At 43.5% G+C, this 26,056-nt stretch overlaps 3 protein-coding genes across 3 annotated transcripts; all 3 read left to right on the forward strand.

The window, feature by feature from the left end:
* Positions 1 to 8,495, forward strand: Defb108b (defensin beta 108B). Its single transcript, XM_055609849.1, has 3 exons — positions 1 to 58; positions 3,982 to 4,170; positions 8,353 to 8,495. The coding sequence occupies exons 1-3, from the start codon at positions 1 to 3 to the stop codon at positions 8,493 to 8,495; spliced, it is 390 nt and encodes a 129-aa protein (XP_055465824.1).
* Positions 8,496 to 9,043: 548 nt separating this feature from the next.
* On the forward strand, positions 9,044 to 11,372 carry Defb130b (defensin beta 130B). The gene is made up of 2 exons (XM_055609574.1): positions 9,044 to 9,104; positions 11,191 to 11,372. The coding sequence occupies exons 1-2, from the start codon at positions 9,044 to 9,046 to the stop codon at positions 11,370 to 11,372; spliced, it is 243 nt and encodes an 80-aa protein (XP_055465549.1).
* Positions 11,373 to 19,308: 7,936 nt separating this feature from the next.
* On the forward strand, positions 19,309 to 21,810 carry LOC129678667 (beta-defensin 43-like). Its single transcript, XM_055609538.1, has 2 exons — positions 19,309 to 19,374; positions 21,659 to 21,810. Exons 1-2 carry the CDS (start codon positions 19,317 to 19,319, stop codon positions 21,808 to 21,810), a joined length of 210 nt encoding a protein of 69 aa, XP_055465513.1. The 5' UTR covers positions 19,309 to 19,316.
* The last annotated feature ends 4,246 nt before the right edge of the window (positions 21,811 to 26,056 follow it).

A 26,056-nucleotide genomic window follows, 5' to 3' on the forward strand; every position in this document is an offset into this window, starting at 1 on the left:
ATGAAGAATGCTGTCCTCTGCTTTACCACTCTCTTCCTTATGAGCCAAGTTCTACCAGGTAACAAAATAAACTTTGTAGGGGCTTGGGTAAGAGGAGAATGCCAGACAGGTTATGGGAAAACAATGCTCAAAGGCTAGGCTAACACCTATGGCCCCAAAAGTTGTATTCACAAGAAATCCATAGGAGAGGCCTGTGGCTGACTCCTCCACTTTCCACTACAACTGTAGCTTAGAGAAAATGAAGTCAGGGGTGTTTCAAAGGCTCGCAGCCCCCTTTACTCCATTGTAAGTGTGAATTCAATTGGACAAAATTACTAGAAGTTTCTGGATAATTTAAGAAACTGGGATAATTCTAGTAAATCATTATCTTCAAAACTCTCTGTTTCTCTCAGCCACTCGCCTAACCTCTGTAGGTCCAGGCAGAGGTACTGGTGGTCTTGAGAGGATTGCAGCAGCTAACAGCGCCCCTAACCCATCACTGTAAAGTGCCAGCTTCCTTGGCCTCCAACCTGGGCCTGAAGGCTTCCGCCCAGACTCTGGCTTCCCTCTTTCTTTTCCAGGCTGTTAAAGTAGAACTGAGATGTGGAATGCTAGATGCGTATCTAGCATTCAGCATGAACCATAAGAAATACAAGAAACTGTACTTTGCTTGGAGCAATGTATACAGACTCCTGGACTTAACCTGGCGATGAAAACAAATCAGGGGGTATCCTAGAATTTTTAAATATGTAGAGCCAAGAGATAATAAGAAACATATTGTTTTACAGCAGAAGGAATCCATTCTCATCTTCCCTGGTGCCTGCAGGACCTTGAGGGGTGGGGTAGAGTCAGAAAGTGGTCTTTCATCTCAGTTACTTTGGCTGTGTGCTTTATACATACAAAGAGACACTGACGAAAACTGCACAATAGAAAATCTCATGGGAGGGATGATTATCTTGATAAATCAAGTTTCCTCTCTAAGTATGTGCAATTAAAGACCGCTTACTGCGAACTGGTTTGTAGAGCTTCGTGCTGGGGGAATGAAGGACAGCTTATAGCACAAATCCAACTCTGCTGCAGGAAATATGATATGGAAAATGGAAAGACAGAAGTGGAAAGAAAAATGGAGATCAAAAACCAGTTTAGCGGTGTAGATATTCGCTATGCACTGACTCCACGATGGAAAGCAGAGAACAAAGTCTACAATGACTTGGGTTGCTGCATGAGACTCCATCTCAATTTTTTTTTTTTTACAAAGTAGCAATTTATTTATTTATTTAGAATGAGCAAAGAGGGTACATTACAAAAACAAAAAGCTGACAATTACCACAAACATCATAGAATTCAGGAAAATTTGAGATTTGGAAAACCTGTTCTGTTTTTTTTTTTTTGTGTGTGTGTGCCTGTGGGTTTATCATTCTGGTTTGGTTTAGGGTTTTTTTTTTTTTTTTTTGGTTTTTGGTTTTTGTTGTTGTTGTTGTTTTAATGTGACAGGGTGTCTTGTAGCCCCTGAACTAGCTGCTTAGCTAGGGAAAGGCTTGAGCTTCTGATCCTCCTGTCCCCACCTCCCAAGTCCTGGGATTCCTGGGATACTAAATGCCTGTGGTGCCTGGGAATCAAGCCCCCCCTGCACACTGGGCAAGCACGCTAGCAACTGAGCTGTATTCCCACCATCCCTCTTAGTCGTGTTCTCATTGCCATTCAAGCAAAATAGAAGACAGGTGATGTTACAAAAAGAACATTGAAAAGGCCACTGCTTGTCACCAAAACGGAATGAGAAATGGTGTTAAAGAAGTCATAGGAAAGTGGGTCTCTCCCACAATCCCTAGGTAGACATTTGCAGTCCTTACCTTTGGGAGGTAAGGTAGGAAAGAGTAAGAGAGAGAAAGCACATAGGGAAATAGAAAAGGGTTCAGAATATAAGCTGCAGCTCTGTCCTCATCACCTCTAACACTAGGTCACTGGCTGAGCTTGTCCTTTCCCTCAGCCCCATTTCCCCTCTGCCAGGATGTTGACAGGGTGATCTGTGGCATTGTTCTGAATCTGGACTCTGTTTGCATGCCGAGTAGATGGAAACGACAGGGGTCCACACTATGCAGTCTGAGAACGTTAGTAGCAAGGAAGTAATTTTACAGAAGCACCCAATGTTACTTCAGTTCTTATGTGTCTACGTGGCAGGTCACCCATGAAGTTTTGTAATTTGAGGACTTAAAGTTCCACATATTCAGCTGTACAGCTAAATAGCACAAGGCATGTGAACTGAGGGTAACAGAAAATCCTCTCAACCCATTTGCCATAGCATAGAAATAACTGCAACTCGAGCCACTGGTCTTCAGCCATTTCCTGAATTCTCTCTGAATGCCAAGACTTCAACCTCGCTCTAAGGTATAGTGAGTTTTCTGAGATGCCGCCCTCGACCAATTCATCACCCGAGAGTGAGGCTGAATGACACAGTTATGGTGGGATGCAAGAGATACTGAGATGGAGAGACGCTGGGTGATTCGGCACAGTGATCTCCCCCTACTCCACCCCCAGTCTTCTAAGCTCTGGTGAACCTTCTTGCTGCCATGGGACAGCCTAATAGAAAGGGAGCCTGTATTTACAGTAGTTGGCTAGTGAAGAGAGGCAAAGCCTAGGGATCAATCAATTCAGATTTCAGTTGGCTTCTGTCCTAAAATGAACATTGTTTTATTTTTTAACACTGTGCTCTTAAAATTATTTTCAAATTTATATTCTAAATAAAAAAAACAATGGGCTATTGCATGAGTGTTTGATCTTCTCGTCCATTAAGTGAGTCTCTGTAAGAACCACAAAGAGTACATCAAATTAATGCACGTGAATTTTAGCGCACTTCGATTCAATAGCCTATATTGATTTGGCAAGATTTAAGAATTGGTATTCCTTAAAAACAATTCTTGAAAAGGGAGAGAATGTGGGTGCATTTAATTAAAACACATTATATGTATGGATAAGGTTCCTGAGAAATTAAAAAAAAAAAATGCTTACTGGCACAGAATGAAGGGGAAGAAAAGGGTTAGCTTTTGTGTTCCAGAATACCAAAAAATAAAAAATAAAAAAAAAAATTAAAAAAAAATACTGCCCTTGATACTCCTTTAACTCTTACTGAAAAGCTTAAGAATTTGTCAGAGAAGGCGTGGGTTTTGTTGCTCCTGAAAGTGTGTGAGTGCTTGCGACCACGACCAGCCTCTTGAGCAGTCAGACCTTAAGCCGTGAATCAAATACTATCCAATGTTTCAAACAAGTAAATGTGGTTTTTTTAAGAACTTGAACGATTCACTCTTATTGCAGTGGTTCCTACAGCAGGAATGTAACTGCAGCTAACTAACTACACCCACGAGTGAAGAATGAGTGATGCGGCATCAGAATGAACAGAACAGGCAACAGTGAGGACCTATGTGTTGACAAGCTATGTGGACACATGGCTCCCTTCCCCCAGAGGAATATCATCTTTCTACCAATGTCCTTGAGGCATATTTTATTTTAGGTAGCTGTTTCAGTTCCACTTGTGAAAGTTAAGTATGGAAATATGGGAGATAGATAGATAGATAGATAGATAGATAGATAGATAGATAGATAGATAGATGGCATATAATGTGTAGAGAGTTATCTAAAAGCCTTCTTAAAAATCAGTAAAGAAATGATATTAAGGACCAGTCTTGTTCTTGCTATTCTTGTTAGAAGGCAGGAAAGAGAAAGTAGGAGGAGTAAAGTGCTGCCTGTGGGCCTAGAACTCATGAAGCAGAGAGTACTGCTCGGCCACGAACGTCCGTTACTTCGATGCACTAATATTGCCAGATTTCTCAAGAAGAAATTTCCAAACATTCTGTGACATCAGATTTTTAAGTGTTGGTGTAAGAAATCAAGTAACAATGAAGGAACCTACAGAATTATCTCCAGATCTGACCCATGCCTCACTCCATGTACAAAGTGGAAGTTCATTCAGTAAAGTAACTTGTTCCAATAACCCTCTTCTGTATGCAGTCCGGGGCAACCTCAAGGAAATCTGTGAACATCCAAATGGTGCCTGCCGATCAAATTGCATTGAAACAGAAGTCTATGTTGGGAGATGTTTAAATAAACGACCTTGCTGCCTGCCCATGGGGCCTCAACCTAGAGTTGAGAGGGCTGAACCAAAGAACTCAAGCCTTTCACTTGGATCCTTCACATTCTGTATATTTGCCTCTCTCTCCTTTTCTCTCTCTCTCTTTCATTCTCTCTTCTGTATGTTTTTTTCATAGATTCTTGTTCACTTTGCAATAAATAATAAAACAAAATAGTGAAGAGAAAACTTGTTTTTTTATTATTATTATTATTGTATGTGTATGGGTGTTTCGGCTGTGTGTATGTCTCTGTACCACAAATATGCCTGGTGTAGCTGTGCACCAGGGAAGGTGTTGGAGTCCTTGAAACTGGAGTTGCAGACAGTTGTGAGCTGCCATGTGGTGCTGGGAATTGAACCTGGGTCCTCTGAAAGAGCAGCCAGTGCTCTTAACAGCTGAGCCATCTCTCCCTGAGAAGGCTGCATTTTAAAGTATATGTTCCGGGGCTGGAGAGACCGCTCAGTGGTTAAGAAAACCAGCTGTTCTTTCAGAAGACCTGGGTCCAATGCCCAGCACCCACATGGCAGCTCACAACTGTCTGTAACTCCAGTTCCAGAGGATCTGAAGCCCTGTTCTGGCCTGTGTGGGCACTGCATGCATGTGTGCACAGACAGACTTACAAATACAATAAAAGTAAATAAAATATTAAAGTTTGTGTTCTACATTCTTTCTGACTGTGGTTGAGTTCCCAGTGTATTCCGTCGTCCTGCCTGGTCTCGGTGAACTCCTGGTTCCAAATGTCTTCTGTGGGGCAGGGGAACCACTATCATAGCCCCTGCCATTGTCCGACCTCTCAGCCCTTCACCCTTTATCTGAGTTGACTTCCTTCTCCCATAGGAGAAATGCATTTCCTCCTCACTCAGACTTGCAGGGTCTCCCTTTCTGGAAAGGGAATGAATACACAAAATAAAAGTAGTTTTCCCCAGCCAGTCAGGCGTTCCTAGGAATCCAAGTCATGCAGAGAACAAAACACAGTCAAACAAAACACAATTGCTTCCATACCTCCTTCAAAAGCAGTTTAGTGTGAATTACAGTGAGCCAAACTCAAGGTCTGTGTGCTGTCTGGAAGCTTCGCAATTTCTTCCTCCATTTCCCCCTGAGCCATGGTGCAATACCAGCCCTGGTTTCCTCTTCCTGTTTCTAAACCCAGCAACCATGAATTGAGCCCATCCCACAGGCAACATTTGATCCATCCTTGGCCTCCATCTGACATGTTCTGGGACACTGGTGGCTCCATTTGCTCTACCCGTGTAATTCCAGACCATCTCCCCGAGTTAAGGTAAACTGCTCAGTCACTTTGACTCTTCCCACAATCTCAGATTCTCTTAGTCGGATGACATGTTCATGTGTTCCAGCTTTGGTGGGGTTGGGAGGATACACTGAGTGGCTTTCCAGTGCGTCTCCATTTTGTGTGACTCGGGCAGTGTAGCTGCTCTGTATAACCAATATCGATCGCATTGGAAGAGTTTTCTTTGGGGTATGAGGTTGTGAACTCTGCTCACTGAGTGAGTAGAGAATCAAGATATTTAGAAGACACGGTTAACACAGGATGTGTGTGTGTTTGAAAATACCTTAACTTGCATGATTAATATATATAAATAAATAGATGGTATTTAAAGGCATTTTATTCTGTCTGATTTGACTGAAAGAAAAATTTAAGTATCCCATATGAGCAACTCAAAACATTTAAAAAGTTAAAAACACATGAACTCTTAATAGCCCAGAGGTTTCTTTTTTAAAATTTCTTAGGGAGTTTCTTTTCCTTTTGCGTTTTGTTGTAAAGTTAACTCAATAAAGTAGCTCACCATCTTTAGCCTCAGGAGTTCTAGAGCCTTCTGACCTCTGTAGGTACCAAGCACACAGGTTGTGCACAGACACACAGGCAAAACACTCATACCTATATAATAAAAACCTTTAATAAATCCTTTTTACAAAGAAAGAAATTAAGAAAAAAGAAAGAACGAGCAAAAGAAAATCTAGGGAAAGATATGAGCAACTAGGTACAGCAAATCTAAGTTTCCAAACAAAGAAACTAGTCATGTTACCAACAAAGGGGAAATAAAGCAGCATGGCATCATCAAAGAAACAGATATGCAGGCAACAGCAGGAGATACAGTGTTCAGAAACGATCTCACATATCTTCAATCAACTGAGTCCCAATAAGGTAGCCAAAAATATGCAGTGGAGCAAAGATAACCTTTTGCATGGGGTTCTGGGGAGGGATGATACATAGACAGAAGGATGAAATGACCTCCATCTCTTACTGAAAGTGGACCAATGACCTAAATGTTAGCTCAGAAAAAAATAATAAACTGGAAGAGAATGGTGGAAAAATTTAACAAGTATGTTTGGTCCACACCCCAAAGCAAAGGCAGCAAAATGAAAATATTCAAATGGAATTATATCAAACTATAAGCAGCCTTCGCATCAAAGGAAACAACCTACAGAACCAAGGGACAAACTACTGAATGGGAGAAAATGTTTGCACACCATCTATCTGATAAAGAAGAGATATTCAAAATATATAAGGAACTCAAAATACAGTGAGAAAATATGATTTTTTAAAGGGGAATTTATTTAAATAGATCTCTTTCAAAAGAAATCATACAAGTAGTCAAGAAATATATGGAAAAAATCTAAGTGTCCAGAAAATGGATATGCAAATTGTGTTCATAATAAGGCATCATGTCATTGTGGGGTAGGGTGGCTATTATCAAAAAGAAAAAAAATCATAAAATGCAATGATATTGTGAGGAATAGGGACTCACACAAGGCCAGTAGGGATAGAAATTAGCACAGCTAAGAGAGGAAGCAGCGTGGAGGCTGCTCAGAGTTACAAACAAGACCACAGGCTCCAGCAATCACACAACTAGAAGGAAATGCAGTCACATTTTCAAGAGCTGCCCACCAGTGTTTGTTGCAACACGAGTCACATTAACGGGGAAGTGGAGCACAACACCTAATGACCCACCTTTGGAGGGAATAAGGAAATGTGATATCCATATCATGAATACAGTCGTTCAAAAGGGACAAAATTCTGCCGTTGTCGGGGATGTGAGTAGAGCTGGAGATTCACGGCAGTGCTCTGTGAAGCCAGCCGCAGGAAGACAACCCCATGATCCCACTCTATGCTGTCCTCGCCATGATGCAGACACTTCCGCACACAGGCAGCTGTCTAGTGAGCTCTTCTCTCGTGAAGCTCTTGAAAGGTATCTAAACCCTGTTTTCATCGGTGACAACATGGGTGTGAACCAGAAAACGGCATAGAAAGTGAAACCGGCCAGGAAGAGAAATGCAAATATAGTGTGTTCTCACTCTAGTGGAAGCTGATAACATCCAAGGAAGAGAGTAGACAAACCATCAGCTGCAGCAGGGGGTGGGGAGGAGTGAGAAGGCGGAGAATAGGTGCCAAGACACAGCACCAGTGAGGGGAGGAGGGTCTGCTGTTATACAGCACAGGAGAGAAACTTAGCATGCAATATTTTTTAATGTATTTTCTTGATTTTTGAGACGGTCATACACGTATTAAAATACAACGTATTTAAATCACATTCACCACTACTCCTCCCAGATCTACCCTTCCTCTTTACCCCTCCTCTCCCTATCCCACTCCCAACTTTGTGTCTTTATTTATTTATTTTTTTCAAGACATGCCCATAGGTGCAATAATGTTAAGAACTTTATAGGGTTACCAATAGCTTTCTACTCAGATTTAAAGCCCACTCTGTAGAAGGAAACACATGCCTAGTGCTATAAATCTGGCAAGGACCTATCGCCAGGGAGCTCATAGGCCCCAGTAGAAAACCTACTGCTATTTGATGAAGCTACGAAGATAGCATATTGTCCTCTAAACGTGTATCTCTCTGCCCATAGATTAGAGCAGCTCTAGGCTATCATTAGAGAAGACTCTAGGGCAATGGGTGATAGCTAACACAGAAACTGTTAAAGTACAGAGAATAAGTGACTATGGAATGCTCAGCCACAAATACAAATGGGACATCTGTCACACACAGAGAGAGACAGAGACAGAGAGACAGAGACAGAGAGACCAAGACACACACACACACACACACAGAGAGAGAGAGAGAGAGAGAGAGAGAGAGAGAGAGAGAGAGAGAGAGAGCACGTGCAAGGCTCAGGAACCATTGCAGAAAAAGGAAAGATTTTAAGATCCAGTGGTCAGGGGCAACAGGGTGGAACCATCTCTTCAGGATATGACATTAATTGTCCTTGTGAGCTCACGGTGTTTGAGATCCGCCTGCATATGACCTGCGCCACATCAAGCCAGTCAACACTACAGCACAAAATGGGAAGGAGGTCGTGTGCACCCCACACCTAACTGAGGACCTCTCAACAGCTGACACCTTCTCGGGGAAGAGTCGAGATTTTGTATAAGGTGTGGCCCCGGTAAGTGGAGCATGCTCCATTGGATAAGCTCACTCCTCGGGCATACAGGTGGCACAAAGGGGACCCAGTGGGCTATTAGAAGAAGATATGCAAATTATACAGTTCAAGTGAAGTGTTTGATGAGGTCTGAGGAAAGAGCTTCTGATTACCCTGATATGACCGTTACATGCTGTGTACATATAGCTAATTACAGCATTGCCCTCCACAAAGAGGTGTGAATAGTACATGCCATGTTAAAAAAAATTAATCCTGGATTGTGCTTTCCCAAAAAAAGAGAATTGGCTAAAGGTACTGAGCACTGGCAAGACTGAGAGCACATCTTAGAAGGAAAAGATTAACCTTCTGGTTTTCTACTATTGGGTTAATTTGTCACCAAATTTAGAAACTCTATGTTTTGGAATTACTCCCACAAAAGCAGTTTTACTTTTTTGCATGTTAAGCTTCACTGACCAGGAGGAACCACAGGCCCCCAGAAATGAATAAAAGTCCCGAACATCACATTTCTGACCACCTTTCACACTGCTGGCCACTCAACCATGAGATCCCATTCCTGCCTGTCTGTCCTCTTCTTCCTCTTTGCGGTGATGATGCTGAGAGGTAAGCTGGGAAATGACCCCAGGAGCAGGGATCCTTTGGATGGCTGCTGAGGTGTGCAAGTGTGCTTTGTCCCTCACAACTCAGGTGTCAGGACATGGACCTGAGTGTTCCAAAGTCCAACACCTTCACACCGATGAGGTCCAAATTCAGAAAGGAGTTGAGGAGCTCCAACAACATAAATGGGGACCAAGAGCCCCACCATTGAGAGGGGAAGCCCAAGTAGAGAAATAGAGGCAGAGAGACTACTTGACATAAAACTTAAGTCAATATACTCTTTAAAAAAAATGGCTACCACCATCACCCCACTCTCCAAAGGAGAGTGAAGATTAACTCATATTGCTGAATGACTGGAGGTCTACAGAGTCTATTGGTGAGAAGTGTATGCAAACACTAGAAGCAAATAAGAAAACCTGGGAACAGAAGAATTATGGGAAGAACAAAGACAATGGAACACTCCAATTAAAAAATAGATTAATTGTAAGGAAGCCTGTAAGAATCTGAATCGTGTTCTTGAAACCCACAATGCGCAGGTTTGAACGTTAGAATATAGAATCAAAATAAAAGCCACTCCAGTCCTTTTCAGGCTGTTTCCTGCAGATCCTTATAAAATCCTCTCCCCAGCACTTTTTGGAAAGAAGAGGGCTTGCTGGGCATACCTCGGGGAGCAGCAGACTGGAGAATAGCAACAGCACCACCCACACCAGCCAGATGCCCACATCTCTCAAGCGCTGTCCGTCCTCACTGAGAGAGAGCCCTCCTTGGTTCATCTCTGAGATTCTCTTGAGCACAGCCAAGGCCTGTCACTTGGGGATTTGGGCCTAATTTATGAACATCCACATAGCCACCTGGCACGCAGCTGGACTCTCCCCAAAGGACTCGCTACAATCCTCCATTCATTTCCCAGCTGTGGCCAGAAGGCACGGCTGCAGTGGACAGACTTGAAGGAACTAGTGGAGTAAAATATGACCATAATTAATTTGAACTTAGAAGGCACTTCAGTGGTCATGTCTTTCACTAACAGAAGCCATGCTCACATGAAGACTATGGTTCTACATATGTGGTTGCAACACTGAACCAAGTTTCCCTTCCTCTGGGTCATTGTTGTTGCCACCAATCCAAACGGACATAAAAAATGATAACTGATATCTGCCAGACTTTCACCTCAACATTCTTAACTGGGTGTTGAGGAAACTAGAGAGATTTTTTTTTTTTTGCCATGTTTGACAGCATTAAAGAACTGGGGCCTACTAAGCTATGTGAAATAAACCAGGTGTGTTATTTTATTTATACAAGGACCTAAAACAATCAAACTCAGAACAGACACTCCAATAGTGATTATTAGAGCCAGGAGGTGGGAGGAAGGAGGACTAGAGAGAGGTTGAAATAAAAATTCAGTTACACAATTTGATGAGTACGTTTTATAGACAAATTGTAGACCTTCATGTCAAAAGATAAAGGGGTTGGGCCTCATGGTAAGTCTTTTGATCTTGATAAAGTAAAGAGATTAATGAGAGGCTACTTAGGACCAGGGGAGAGCTAGCCTCCTGCAGAGCTCACAAAGGCCTGCATTGCAGGCCAGGATCCTTGATCCCTTCTGAGCAAGGCCAATCATCCCTCCTAGGCTTCTCCCAAATCAGTTACAACTTGAGGACAGAGGAAAGCAAAGTCCCACAGTTTCTCAGTGGAGGGGGAAACACTTCACATGCCCCAGTCTCTTATGAACCCAGAGTGTCTAAGACGGGGAGAGATCAAAGGATCTTCCTTTTATTGCATCTTTTTATTCTTTTTCCTGTTTGAGAATTTTATAGGTGCATATAATGTGTTTTGATCAAACCCACCCCTAATCCTTCTCCAATCCTTTATTCCTTCCCCCTCCACTTTTTCCCCCTCTCCCAAGATCATGTACCTTCAAAAAAAAAAAAAAAAAAAAAAGACACTATCTATTTCTGTGTAAGCATTTGATCTTTCTGTGTAGACAATATTCTGTCTCTCGTTCCAGAGGCATCTACTGGGGTTGTGGCTTTGTGCGCACTTCCAGTACTTTGAAAGTGAATTCACAATGTTTGTCCAATTTCTTCCTGTGCAGGAAAGGCTGGTGTCATCCCAGGGGAAAAGCAGTGCATTTTGTTGAAAGGGAAATGCAAAGAAATAGCATGTACCTCCACCGATGACACCATTGGCGAATGTAACGACGATCTGAAATGTTGTAGAAAATGGTGGATTTTTGAACCCTACCCAACACCGGTTCCCAAAGGAAAGTCTCCTTAGAGGGGAGAACACCATGAGCCTTTCAACCTCCAGAAAACACAGACAAGCTTTGCAGACTTCTGCCTAACTACACTCACCTCCCTTGCCTGGAAATAAATGTCCTGAGCCCACACTTACTGATCGCTGCAAGCCTCTCATGAATCTATCAGAAGTTAGTAAAAGGGGAGGGGAGACCCATCAGAGATTCAGGATGCTTTAGAACACCTCCACCCAGTGTCCCCTTCGTTGTTTTTTAAAACAGAGTTTGAGAAATTATCTGGGATTTAACATAGCAGTACTTCCATCTCTAAATTCAATAACAATACTAATAACTAGAAGAAAATGTGTGAGAAGAACCTCAGACCCTGAAAATGTTTAAGCAAAATGAGTGTCCAATAAAAAAGATCAACATAAAGCTTTAACATGTAAAATAATGAATATGAAATGCTTGCTTGGCTACAACTTAAATACAAACACTTTCTCTCATTTGCTTCTGAGAAAATAGCATTTTTTTCCGAGCTTGGAGTGTGGCTCAGAAATAGAGTACCTGACTAACCTCGTTCAAACCACTAAATATAAATATCTTTCTCTGCTGATAAGATCTACTTGGAGCATATGGATAGATGTCTGGCTTGCTGACCGTGTACCTGAGAACTATAATCTAGTTCTATAAACTATAGTAGGCTATAATCCCTACTCCTTCTGCCAAAACACAACCTCAGATGACAGAATCGAAGTTCCGAAATTTCAAAAAGATAACATTTCTTTACGTCTATCTCAAAAGATATTTTTAAAAATCCTAAAGTATAATTCTGGAAGGAAGTGACTTCAAATTTTTCTTACATCTATTAACACAAAGGAGTAACTTACTTGTGAAAATTTAAAACGTGCTTATCGGCTACTGTATCCAGTAAGCTACTTGAGACAAACACACGGCTTTGTGTAATAATAGTGGTTGCACAGGTATAGCAATTGTGAGCAAATCAGATAGATCATAAATAAGCCAAAGTGGAATACATAAATGCATAACACTGTGACTGGTGATTCTGTGCTCCTCTACTTAATAGCTACGGTAGTTTAAAAGCCCATGGCAGACACATGGAATTTATTAACAAAATCACCCAAAAGATACAATGACTTCTCACCATCAAGAGTCAAACCTGTTTTATCTTCCACAGGTGAAGATAAAAAAAAAAACAACATTCATGTCTTCATTCATTGACAAAGTCTCAACATTTCTGTGCATCTGTACTATATTGAAACTTAAGGATGCCCTGTTATACTCTGTGCCCTGCTTTGGGTACAAGAAAATCTGGCCTGGTTGGTTTTTGTCAACTCGCCACAAACCTAGACATATCTGGAAAGAGGAATCTAAATTGAGAAAATGTCTCTGTAAGATTGGCCTGTGGGCAAGCCTGTGGGGCATCTTCTTGATTAATGGTTGAGGCGGGAGGCTCCAGTCCACAGTGGGTGGGTGCCACCCTAGACTGATGGTCCTGGGTTATATAAGAAAGCAGGCTCAGCAAGCCAGTGAGGGGCGTGCCTCCATTGCCCCCGATCCTGCACTGAATTCCTACCCTGGCTTCCCTCAGCAATGGACTGTAAGTTGAAGTAAACCCTTTCCTCCCCATGCTTTGGTCATGGTATTTTAGAAGTCCTAACTAAGACAAAATCAATCCCTCTTGCTCCACATATAGACACAAATTTAACAAAATAACCCCATTGATTCAATAGCATCTTTTATGTGTCCTTTTTGCCTTATGGGTCATGTGTCTATGTAGACAATTTTCTGGCTTCTTCAGGCAAACAGAGCTTTACTTCACTAAACACTCTTGAAATCTCATTAGCTGGAGGGATGCTAAAACAGGCCAAGAAGGGGTTGTTGGTTTTTTGTTTTTGTTTTGTGTGTGTGTGTGTGTGTGTGTGTGTGTATGTGTGTGTGTGTATGTATGTGTGTGTGTGCGTGTGTGCTTGTGGATGTAAGTGTATAGGGGTGCCTGCAGAGGCAAAAAGAGGACATCAGATTCCCTAAAGCTGAAGTTACAAGCAGTTGTGACCTGTCTGACGTGGGTCCTGGGAACCAAACTCAGGTTCTTGGTGAAAGAACAGCAAGAGCTCTGAAGCACTGAGCCACTCTCCAGCTCCTCCTTACCAAATGTCTAGAGAGAAATTAAAGTCTGAAATCAAAACTCAAAGAATGAATCTCTCTTAAGACATTCTGAAGCCCAAAGACATCAAAATTCAAATAAATTAATGCCTGAAATGAAATTATCTTTCCCTCCCTGGAATCCAATGTTTTCAATTAAATTAAACTGAAAACTTAAGCATCAGTTTTTGATTCTTCATCACAAAGATCCTTCAGTGAGTTGGGAAGCTTTAATTAATTCACTATCAAGTCTCCCGTGGGCTTCACATTCCATCAAAGGGTTAGACAGGGAAATGGAAACTATGAAAAACTGAGAAAGCCGCAAATATGGCTCATTTGCGCACCACACTAACACAGAGACCTGAGGTTAGACCCCCAGAGGCCTGTTTAAAAGCCTCCCATGGAGCCACGAGAGTGAGTGTAAACCCAGTCTTGGGATAGCAGGCAAACAGGAGCTCATTGGTCAGTGTGTCTAGCCAGGCTGATGTGCTTCAGGCTTGGTGAGAGATGCTCTCAAAACATAAACTCGGAGGGCAATCAAAGCAAGACCTCCATCCACACATTCAGACATGTACACCACCACACACAATAAATAAAATTAAGAAGAAAGGAATAGCAAAATCAAAAGAAGGCAAAATAGAAGTTATAGTGCTGTCTCCTCTACAAAGAAGAAACAAAAGAAGTGAGCAATGACAGTCAAGAGTAAGTTGCCATGGAATTCAACAAGGAAAAGATGGGATGTGGTGGTTTGAAAGATAATGGTTCCTAGGCCCCTAGGGAGTGGCACTATTAGAAGGTGTATCCTTGGAGTAGGTGCAGCTTTGCTGGAGGAGGTGCATGGGTAGGGGGTGAGCTTTGAGGGCTCAGAAGCTCAAGCCAGATCCTGCTGCCTGACAGTCTGAATATGGAACTCTCAGCTCCTTCTCCAGGACCATGTCTGCCTTCATGCTGCCATGCCTCCCCCCACACACCTCATGATGACAATGGACTAAACCTCTAAAACTGTAAGCCATCCCCAATTAAGTGAGTTCCTTTATAAGAGGTGTCATGGTCATGGTGTCTCTTCACAGCAACAGAAACCCTAAGACATCATGGAGACCTGGAATGCTGGCTATAGACTCATGACCATGGAACTTCCCACAAGCAGAAGAAAGGGCAAACACCATAGCCAAAGAGTAATGAGTCTGAGTCTTTTTGGTGTCTTTAAAAACACAGACATGTTATATAAATATGTTTTTGCTTCAATCCCACGTGTGGGATATGGGATTGCTTCAGATAGCTTATGTTTGGAATTTAGGGACTTGTGAGAGGATTTAAATTTAAGAGCCCCAAGAGGGCCTGCTGCTACTCCTGCTGCTCCTGCTGCTCCTGCTGCTGGTTGCTGGTTGCTGGATTGTTGGTTGCTGGTTGGAGATATCCTGACAAAGAAGATCAAATTTAACCCAAGGAGCTCGAATTCCCTAATCAACAGGAAGTAATCCAGCAATGTCTACGCCCCCTTTACCTTCTAACCTTCTTTCTCTCCTACCTAGTGTTGGGGGTTGAAAGAGATAGGGATGCTGTAGGGAGGTAGGAAACAGAACCCAATAAAGTTGCCAAAAGTCCAGCTATACTGAAGAAATTCTATTCCTTTGAATTTCATCAGTCTTAGCAACATGAGAGTATCATGCTCATCAATAGCTGGAATCCAAATTAGGGGACCTAGAATCCTCACAGTAGCTCTGCTTCAGGAAAGGAACTTGCCTTGCCCCACCCTCAACCCATGAGACCAGGCAGAGACACTACAGTGCTGTTTGCAAAAGTCACTGTGAAGATCCATTCTTCCTGGAAGAACACTACTTTCAGTGTATAAGCATCTCTGGGATTCCACCACATTTGCTCCAAAGTCTGAAGTCCCATTAACCTATGTAGACCTGCAAAGCAGAACCCAATACAACATAGTGACCTATGTTGTACAACAGTACAACGGCAGGCGTTCAACACAGTGGGAAATTGCGGTTCCCCAAAACCTGAGGAACCAAAGGGTTTGACCCTTGTGATTGGAGACTGATCTCCTCCTCCACCTCTGTTTCCCACTGCTGCCTTCATCAAGTGCCAAAGCCTTTTGAGGGTGTGCCTTCCTCACTGCAGCAATAAAAGCACAGGCACGCTAAAGGTGAAGGGCTTCGGAGAGATACTCCATGAAAGTAGAAACAAAAATGTACTCAGAAGTAGCTACACCAACCAGCTAAAACAAGTTTTAAATCCAAAGTTTGAGAGGGTGGGAGGGAAAAGGAGGGGGGAGGAAGCAATAAACAGATCAATTCAATATGAGGAAATAACAGTTATATATACACCCACTGCTAGAGAACCTAATTAAACAAGCAAAAGCAAACATTCTGGGGCTTATGAAATATCACTAAATATAGTGTTGATTGTCAATTTGACATGATCTGGAATTGCCAGGGAGATGGCCCTCTGGGCCCAGATATAGTGTTGTCTAAGTATATCCTCAGAACTGAAACATTACTTCCTAAAGGGAAGAGGGAGGCTCAAAAGGCACAAAACTCTTACAAAACCTGTAAGACTCGGGAAGTCACAAGCTCCCTGAGGCCACTGAGCAGGAAACAGTGCAGAGGAGAAGGGTCCTCAGTGCATCTGGATGCTGGGCCAGGGGCCTTAGGCTCAGGAGTCTTGCCTGTAAGCATCTGCGCTTACTTACCTGGCCAAGGTCGCCTGATATGACCATGAGGAATGAAACCAGGCTCAGGTTGGAGAGACCACAGCACAACTGAGGCTGTGACCATTTTGTTGAGAGCAATTGGATTTTTTTATACCTTTATAAGGAACGAAATATAATGACAATTGCCAGGATCAATACAGTTGTTGTTTTCAGGATACAATGACATTTGCAAACTTTACAGGACTTGCAAGATTAATATCTACAACCAATTGTCCTGTCAAACCCCTGTATTTCCTTTACTTCCAAAGAACACAAAGAGGCCTGGATGATTTTCACTGCCTGGGGGAGTGCATCTGTCTCTCAGGACCTGGAAGGCACATTGTGCCCCAGGTGCCATGGACTCTAACCTGAAAACCCTAGGACACATGCCCCTCAAGGCAGCTAGGCCAGGTCAACACCATGGTTCCCTGCACTCATCCATGCTGGAGCAGGCCCTTGGGCTGTGTCTTCATTTGCATCACCAATGTTCCTGTAAGCAAACTCTCACCCATGCTGCTAAGTAACCCCAATAAACTCACCAATGTTCCTGTAAGCAAACTCTCACCTGTGCTGTTTAAGTAACCCCAACAAACTCATTGTTCACCAAGCTAGAATTGAGTGATGTCGTCTTGTTGGTCTAATGTCAGTGCTCTAGCTGGGTGACTAGACATTTGTTCACACATCAGAGTCGACAGAGTCGGCAAGTCATCCCCCTGACCTGAACACAGCGCTTGAGGGTCCCTTTACATCAGTCCATGTAAGGATCCATACAGTAAGAAAGGTTGGCCAGTGTGATTAATAAGCACTAGTCACCATAATTTCAAAGTGTTACACAGGAAGAATGGGATGGGGAAATATTTGGAACAAAATTTAAAACTAGAAATAAATCTGTCTTAGTTACCATTCAACCGTTCTGAGGAAACACCATGACCAAGGCAACTTAGAAAAGGAAGCACGTAGTTGGAAGCTTGCTTACAGTTTCAGAGCGTTAGTTTATGACCATCATGGCAGGGAGGACAGCGACAGGTAGGCCGGCATGGTGCGGGAGCGGTACATAATGGATTCAGGCCAGCCTGGGCTACATAGTGTCTGAAAAACAAATTAAGCGGACAGTGGAGAGGCACAAGTGCACACACGTACATCTGTTTATACATACAGGAGTCACTAGTAATTTAACAGAGTGCTCAACGAGAAGGTAAGGGAAGATGGAGAAACCTATGGGGTGAGAAGTGAGCAGACATTCACACAGGACACACAGACATTTATTTTCCCAAAATAAATGGGGAGGGGGGAGGTTAGGACCAGGGGAAGGGGGAATCAAAATGAGTAGGAATTGATAATTTTCTGTTTTCTTTTTAAATATGAGGTTTTTTGTAAGTAGCCCTGCGTAAAGAAACACAATTTAGGAAGGTCACAACTCAAAGAAACTGCTAATGTGATCTCTGAGTAGAAGGGAGGGGTAATTCTGGATTGTGTATTGCCTATCTAGTGCCTTTCCAGCAAGCTACACTCGATAAAATCTGTAATCCGCCGGCCAAATCTACTATCTGATAGTAAGGTATTTTTTCTCTTTCTGCTGTAACAACTTGTGCTTGATGGCCAATGGACCTCTGAGCTTTGAGGAAAGACCATTGTCCAAGCATGCCATCAGCACTCCCAGAGGCCCCGGGTGATCTGGCAATGCCCCGGTGTTTATCAGCCGATAGCCTGAATAGAGTGGAGCTAGTACTTTGATATGTATGTTGGCAGCTGGTAGCTGGGTTTCACAGTGTTCCCAGGCCTGCAGGCAGCACCACCTCGTTCCAGATCTAAACTGTGCTTTCAGTGTTCCACAGAGGACTTCCATGTCTCCTCACAAACATTACCACTCTGCCACATTAACTATGCTTCAAGAAGCCAAGCATTTTGCAGATACAAGACAAAAATCAGTAAATTCTGGACTCACGATCAAAGAAACACACAGAGAGAGAGAGAGCGAGAGAGAGAGAGAGAGAGAGAGAGAGAGAGAGAGAGAGAGAGAGAGACTGCCCTGAGTGAATACAAGAGTTATCAACAAGTAGCACATATCAGAAAGGACCTTCACATAGGTCACCCTTTGAGCTTTGAGAACGCTGGAGGAGTAGGCGCCCAGGTGCCTCTGTTTCAGTAACTTTAGAAGAGGAGAGGCCTGAACCTGGCTTAGAGGCAGACATCTTGAGGACATGCTCCATCCACTCAAACCCCCAAACAGGAGGAACAACCTAGCAAGCCTTGGCAGAAAGAGAACTCCCATTTTTGCGATGGAAAGATCCCAAACTTGGAATGAGTCCTTCTGTTAAGCTATGAAGATTTCTGGGCTAGAGAGACAGCTCAGCCCTTGAGCATTTGCATTCATTTCCCAGCATCCAGGTCAGGTTCTTCACAACAACCTTCTGACTCCAGTTCCAGGGGATCTACCGCCCCCTTCCGACCTCTTCAAACACCTACACTCATGGGCATGTGCCATACACACACACACACACACACACACGCTAAATTTAAAGTTATAAAGATTAGTATCAAGGATATGGATATACGTTGTCATGGTTTCTAAATCTGGGGTGCTTCTGCCTTCTGTGAACCTTCCCTGGACCCCTCAGAGTACTCTGGCATCCACTATGTTTGCCTCGTCAGAGCCCAATAGGTGAGACATGCTACTCAGTCAGAAATTCACTGAATTTCTGACAAATCAGCACGATGTCACATCAAGGGTTTCTCTTTTCCATTCCGCTACCAGAGAATGGGGTGAGTGTCTCTCTCTGTGAGTGGGGCCTTAAGTTTCCCAGCTCCAGAAGCCATGAGACAACAGAGAGGTTAGCTGGCTGTCTCCACACCCTCTCCAGCACCCCTCCTTCTCTCCCTGCTGTGTACTTACCATCTGTGCCCACACCCAGCCAGCATTTCTCAACTGTGCTTGAAGCAAATGCTGGTCATGCCCTTCGCATGCTGCCTCCTGGTACAAAGCCTCATTGGAACACAGAAATGTTCCTGCTATTGAAAGGTTCAATAACCATGAAGCAACTTACCACTCCAGGGCCAAATACCTAGAGAGGCTCTTCCCTTCCCAGCTTCTGATTCTCATTGGCCTCCCTACTTGGCTATGAGGGTCCTGCTCTCTGTCCTGGGAGTCCTCACCTTGCTATCCATAGTTCCTCTGGGTAAGACAAAAGCTCTTCATTCCAGGGGTATAAAGGTAGAGGTGAAAAGGAGTGCAAGGCGTGTAAGAAATCTATGCTGCTGCTGTAACCTGGGTGCCCTGTGGTTTGGTCAGCAGTATCTGGGGGTTGATCTCGGGGATCCCAGGCTTCTGTAGTTCTGAGGTTGTAGCTCTGTGCCCCAGTACCCAAGAGGTAATCAGTGGCAGGTGAGCTCTGCTCTCAAGCATGCAGGAGGAGGCTAGAGCCTGGAGCCTGTGGATAACCAGAAACTTTTCCGGAGCTAGGTGTCCTGAGGCCAGATGCTTCCCTCACTGTGGGGTTTTCTCCCAACAGGAAGACCCAGTCTCTGGTGTCCTGGGGTGCACAGTTTTGTCTGTGACTGAGAGTTGGGCACGCAGCAGGTCTCTGGGCTGGTGGTTGTATGCCCGCCAGGCTGCGGGACCTTTTCCAGGGGTAGACTGGGTGACCTGAAGTCAGTCCCTCTTGTTTCCTTCCCTGAGGGTTTTCTCCTGACAGGAGTTCTTTATATATACTGGATATTAGCCCTCTGTCAGATATAGGGTTGGTGAAGATCCTTTCCCAACCTGTAGGCAGTCGTTTTGTTTTGATGACAAAACAAAACAAAGTGTCCTTTGCTTCACAGAAGCTTTTCAGTTTTATAAGGTCCCATTTATTGATTGTTGCTCTTAGAGCCTGTGCTGTTGGTGTTCTGTTCAGGAAGTTGTCTCCTGTGCCAATGAGTTCCAGGCTCTTCTCTACTTTTTCTTCTAACAGGTTTAGTGTGTCTGGTTTTATATTGAGGTCTTTGATCCACTTGGACTTTAGTTTTGTGCAGGGTGATAAGTATGGATCTATTTGCATTTTTCTACATGTAGACATCCAGTTAGACCAGCACCATTTATTGAAGATGCTGTCTTTTTTCCATTGTATGGTTTTGGCATCTTTGTCAAAAACCAGGTGTCCATAAGTGTGTGCGTTTATTTCTGGGTCTTCTATCCGATTCCATTGACCCACCATTCTATTTCTATGACAGTAGCATGCAGTTTTTATTACTGTTGCTCTTTACTTCTCTGATAGTCTCCATTCTGCTTTGATGGTTTCATTTATGCTAGACTCCAATAATGACAGAAAACATGCAAGGTTGGGTATGGTGAAACATACCCAACATGGATTCTCAACACTTCAGGAGCTGAGCCAGGAGGATTGGCATGAGTTTAGAGATAGCCTGGGCTACATGATAAGTACCTAAGATAACCTGGGTTACAGAATACGTACCTGGCCATTCAAGGCTATCTAGTGAGAGTCTGTTCAAAATCCAAAGGAGGAGACATGAGGAAACATTGAGTGCTTTCTTTCTGGTCTGGATGGTTTTGGTTAATATATGGTCTTTCGGTTCCATTTATTTTCCTGCAAATTACATCTTTCCGTCCTTCTTTATAGCTTGATCCATCACATAGACCGATCCCATGACATAGCTACTATGAATACATTTGAAATAACTTTGCTGCAGGAATGAGCTGCTTTTCTGCACCATGAGCAGAAGTGCACAGTGAAGAGTTCACATTTACCTGCTATTTCCAGAAGAAGCCCTCATTCGCAGGACTTATCACCCTCGCCTTTCCTTTTGCACTCCTCTCTCACGTTGTTTTCCTTGACATTCTGGGAACGTTTGTAATTCTTTTCTCAACTCATGAACTGCTTCTTATTGAAAAATCAGTTCTTACTGAAAACAGTAAGAACTAGTGTGGGCCAGAGAAACAGCTCAGTGGTAAAGGGGCGTGGCGGCTCTTGCACAGGACCCAACAATTTCAATTCCTGGAGCCCCAATGGCAGCCAACAACCATCTATAACTCTACTTCCAAGGGGTGTAACACCTTCTTCTGGCCTCCCCGGGCACCAGGCGCGCACAGCGTGAGCAAGCTACATGCAGGCAAAACATTCACCCACCTCAACTAAAATGTTAACAATTAAATTAGTACTAAGAAGAAAAGTATCACGGAAAGGGGCTGGAGAGAGGGCTCCGCAGTTAAGATGCTGCTCTTGCAAAGATACCACGCTTGATTCCCAGCACCCATGTCAGGTGGCTCACAACCACCGGTAACTCCAGTTCCAGGGGCTCCAACAACCTCTTCTGGACTTCATGAGCACCCACACACATGTGGCAGGCAGATGGACACACACACACACAATTTTAACGTAAAAAAATTTAACGTTATTATTTGTTTTTTGAGAAAAGAACTCAAATAAGCAATACAGTGAATGTGTGTGACTTCTCTTTTCAAAGCCAGGAGCTTTCTTGAGAGACAGGGTTGCTCTTCAGACCTCTACCACTGCAGAATGAAGTGTAAGGCTGACGAATATGCAACCAAATACTGTGAGGACTGGACCATCTGCTGTCGGTTAAAGAAGAGAGACATCAAGAAGAAAAAGATATGACAAGTGGAACTCTATCTTCTTTAGACTCAAGAAGACACCAAAAGTGTGGAAAAGTTCCTTGTCTGACCTGAGAATAAATATTATGATGAGTAAAAGGAATGTCGTGATAATTGCTCGCTAAGATGGCCACGTTGAAATACATACCTGCTTGATCACACCTTGCAGTCTCTTCTCACACGTACAATTTTCAGTAGATTGTGTTTCCAGCTGTATACTCCATCACTGGTCTTGGCAATGCTAATCAAACTCAAAGGGTTACTTAAAAAGGAAGGAGAAGGAAGAAAAAAATGAAAGAATGAGGGGGGAATACTGGAAAGAAGGGCTTGATAAGAGGGAAAGAGGAATAAGAGAAAGGAGTCAGGGTCAACACATGCATGAAATTGTTATGGCATAAATTTAAAATTATTTTTAAATTTAAAATAAAAATTTGAGAGAGCCCATCAAACTGCGTGCACACCCTCTCTCAGCGCTGGCCGGCAGCCCGGCAGATGGGGCAGGGCAGCCGAGAAGGCCCGGAACACAGAGGCAAGCTAGAGAGAACAGCTTCTCAGGGATGCTGAGCTTCCGGTTTAATGCGCCCTCCTGTTCTTTGTAGCTCACTCTGGTCCGGGAAGTACCCATAGGCAACACTTTTTGATGCATCAGGAGCTGTAGGCACATTGCCTAGGGGCTGTGGACTTGTCAAAGGCTGGGAGAATGCTTGAGATGAAAAATAAAAATAAAATAAAAATTGGCTGTAAAATAAAAATTCTGAACTTAGCCGGGCATGATGGTGGCACATGCCTTTAATCCCAACACTCAGAGAGGCAGAGGCAGGCAAATCTCTGTGAGTTTGAGGCCAGCCTGGTCAACAAAGTGAGTCCAGGACAACCAAGGCTACACAGAGAAACCCTGTCTTGAAAAAACAAAACAAAACAAAACAAAATTCTGACCTTGAGCAAATTATTCATCATTTAAATGTTCTTATCTGTCAGGTGAGGTATGAATGCTACCAGTAGTGAGATATCATGTCATCATAAATCAGAATGTGTTAAGTGATCTTTCTACAGTAGTTGTTGAAGTAAATAAAAAATGAGGGTTGGACAATGTTTATTATTTGTCCTATGATTATCACCATGGAATCACCCACTATCAGTCAAATAAAACACAGACACCTGTTCGATTTTATAATTGGCTTATTACCTTGGGCAGGGCAGATATTTCTGCCTACACTGTCTCAATAACCTCACCATCCATCTCCCAGCCTCCATCCAATGCCATCTGCCTTAATCATCCTCACCTGGTCTACCTTCCATAATTCCAATATACTTGCTTTTATTTTTCATCTTGGTGTTTTTTCCATCCACGCCATCCTTGGAGTCCCTCCTCCTGGCCCACATGGTTCCTTGTCCATGCTAACCTATCGTGGAGTCCTGCCATCTCTCTTGCCATCAGTCTGTTTCCTGTGACTCTCCTGTCCTCAAAGCCAGGAAACCTTAGCCACCCCATTCTGCCCTGCCTAGGCATAGGCCTGTAATCAACCAATTAGGTAAAATGTCTTAGGCAGGTTTACAAAATAAGGATAGGTGTAACCAGATCTTGAAAGCCAGTGTTTAGCATCAAAATAAAGCAGCAGAACAAACTCCAACAAGCAGTATATGCCCCTGTGGCCTTAAAGGTTTCTGTTAAGGACTCCAGTATCATCTGTGTAAGAGACAGGACCTTTCTCTCCCTCAGGTTTCAATGTCTTAACTATAATACATCATAGGAAATTTCTTTTCTGGCCTTGTCTATTTGGTGTTCTGTAGACCTCTACCTGGATAAGCATTTTGGTCTGGATTTGTGAAATTTTCTTCTATGATTTCACTAAAGATATGTCTGTGCCTTCATTGTGATATTATTCTCCTACCCCCATAGTTCGGAGGCAAGGTCTTTTCATGATGACCCAGAGTTTTCCCATGTTCCATTTTTTCCCCGTTGGCCAACCCAGTGATCTGACACCTCCTCTTCTTCTTAAATCCCTGACTCTTTGTATTTGACATGATCCATTCCGTTGCTGAGTCTTTCCACTGAGGTTCTTTATTAAGATTTGTTGTTTTCCATTTCCAGCATCATTTCAGTTTGGCTTTTCTTCATTTCATCCATCTCTTTTTTTAAACTTCTTTGGCTTGTGATGTTTTTTAGTTTTTTTTGTCTGGTGTTCTAGGTTTCACATTAGGGTACATCAATATGGGATTTGTGTTTTTCCGAAGGTGACAATTTTTTTTTTTTGCTTTTGCTTTGTTTGTGTGCGTAGTTTTTATTTCTGCATGGGGATTTGTGTATCTAGAGTTAGTTTGTTGGTTGAGCTTCTCTTTGTTTTGTTCCAATCACCTCTCTTCTTTCAGTGGAGGTGTTTGCAATGTTCAGGAGTTGACTAATTCATTGCAGGACTAAGTTGATGGTATCTTTGTTCAGCCTCTCTCCAGATCTTGTTTCTCTGTCAACACTTGGTGCCTTTAGCGGTTTGGCTGAGGATCCTGGAACAAATTTTCCCTGACAGTGTGTACAGGTTCTGGGTCTCAAAGCCAGATAGACCAACTGTAGTGTCCCAGTAAGGCAGCTGTCAGAGCTCTGGGGCTCTGAGCTAGGTGTGGTGGCTAATGAGTCCCTGGCAGCAAGCAGGCTGGGATCAGCCATAATAAAACTTGTGCCCCTGAAGAATACAAGTACCAGTCAGAAGTAGTGAAGCACACTTTTCATCCCAGCACCCAGGAAGCAGAGGCAGATGGAGCTCTGTGAATCTGAGGCTAGCCTGGTCTACATAGCAAGTTCCAGGACACAGTTGAGGAAGAGGAGAAGGGAGGAGGGGGGAGGAGAAAGAGGAGGAGGAAGATAAAGAAGAGGAAGGGGAGAAAAAGGAAGAGGAGGAGGAGTTGGTGAGAAGGAACAGTGAGCTATGTGAATCTATAGAGCGCTTAGGCAACATAGACCCTCTAACAATATTAATTCCGCTGGTCCTTCTTTTCTTCTAATGTGTCCTTAAATTTATATTTCAGTTCTTTATAGCTTCATTGTGTAGGTCTGTAGCGTCTCTGGCTAACTGTGTGTTGTGGGGGGACTCTGTGCTAGACTGTTAGACCGAGAGGATTAGTTGAACTTGTAGACTGTCTTTTATGCTTGCTTAGTCTGTACAGAACGAGAGAGGCTGAAGCCCACTAGAGATGTTGTCATGGCGGGAGTTTTTCTTTGTGTGTCAGCGGCCTCTACTGGCCACACTTGGATTTTCATCCTGTGGGTTGGACAGGTCCTCTTACCCTGTCACAGGGGTTGCTGTTTTCACTAAGGGGTATCTCTCAAGTGTATTGGCTGTGTGGGAGACAGCCACAACACTGAAACCAGTACAGACAGAAACTCTGTCTTCACACTTCCAAGAACTCTTGCACAATAATAACCCTGAAGGAAGGCTCTATCTGGCGGTGTCCTGTGCCACCCCATGCCCCACCCCTCGTGTCAAGCTTAGACACGTGTCCAGCTTTGCAGTAACTGACAGGTCGCTCCAGAATTTTAACCACACACTGACCTCAGGCTCAGAGCTATCAAAGTCCAGGGTAATTCTCAGCTGTTGAGATCTGTTTCTGGCCAGTGTGGACGGAGCTCTCTCTCTTTACACACTTTCTTGACTAAGCCTACCTCTTGCAGCCCTCTTGCTCACCACAGCCACCTCACTGGGCCCTTCTTTTCCCTGAAGTATGGTACACCGAATTGAGTCTCCTTTGCCTGAGTCTCCTTTGCCTCATCTTGGAAGTTCCCTAATCTTGGGTCCTCCATCAGGCCCAGTTGTTAATATACAATTATCTCACAAGACACCCCCTAGCATCTGGAAGATGAGTCATGGCTTCGCCCAAATCTCCAACTGGGTCTGAAGCTTTTGAGGGCTGTGGCTAATGGAGACCAGACTACATGGCTTTCACTTGGCTTGCCTTTTGGAAGTTGCTTCTGTTTCCCCTCCCCCTGCTGGACAACCGCCTGGCTAAAGCTATGTGGCTTGCTTCTCTGTATCCTGTATCCTGTTCTCTGCTCATTTCCAGTGCCTTCCACTCCCTTCATGAATCTCAGAAGCATTTTCTCTCTCTGTAATACAGTCTTTTGTCTTGTTCCGTCTCTCCCCTTCACCAGCTCACACAGACGCAGCCTCCTGGTTGCCATCTTATCCAAAAGTTCATTTCTGTTAATGGTTATCCACAGCTGCACTGTGAATGCAGAGCGTGGTTACTCATTCCTCTGC

This window comes from Psammomys obesus, unplaced genomic scaffold, assembly GCF_907164565.1.
Source record: "Psammomys obesus unplaced genomic scaffold, mPsaObe1.curated_primary_1811, whole genome shotgun sequence".
Classification (NCBI taxonomy): Eukaryota; Metazoa; Chordata; class Mammalia; order Rodentia; family Muridae; genus Psammomys; species Psammomys obesus.

Bases quoted from the DNA above. Each gene is read 5' to 3' on its own strand.
- Defb108b (XM_055609849.1), top strand. From the start codon at position 1: ATGAAGAATGCTGTCCTCTGCTTTACCACTCTCTTCCTTATGAGCCAA. The intron at 59-3,981 runs GTAACAAAATAA...TTCTGTATGCAG, and splicing joins TATGAGCCAAGTTCTACCAG to TCCGGGGCAACCTCAAGGAA. The intron at 4,171-8,352 runs GTATATTTGCCT...ACGGTGTTTGAG, and splicing joins ACTTGGATCCTTCACATTCT to ATCCGCCTGCATATGACCTG.
- Defb130b (XM_055609574.1), top strand. From the start codon at position 9,044: ATGAGATCCCATTCCTGCCTGTCTGTCCTCTTCTTCCTCTTTGCGGTG. The intron at 9,105-11,190 runs GTAAGCTGGGAA...CTTCCTGTGCAG, and splicing joins TGCGGTGATGATGCTGAGAG to GAAAGGCTGGTGTCATCCCA.
- LOC129678667 (XM_055609538.1), top strand. From the start codon at position 19,317: ATGAGGGTCCTGCTCTCTGTCCTGGGAGTCCTCACCTTGCTATCCATA. The intron at 19,375-21,658 runs GTAAGACAAAAG...CTCTTTTCAAAG, and splicing joins GCTATCCATAGTTCCTCTGG to CCAGGAGCTTTCTTGAGAGA.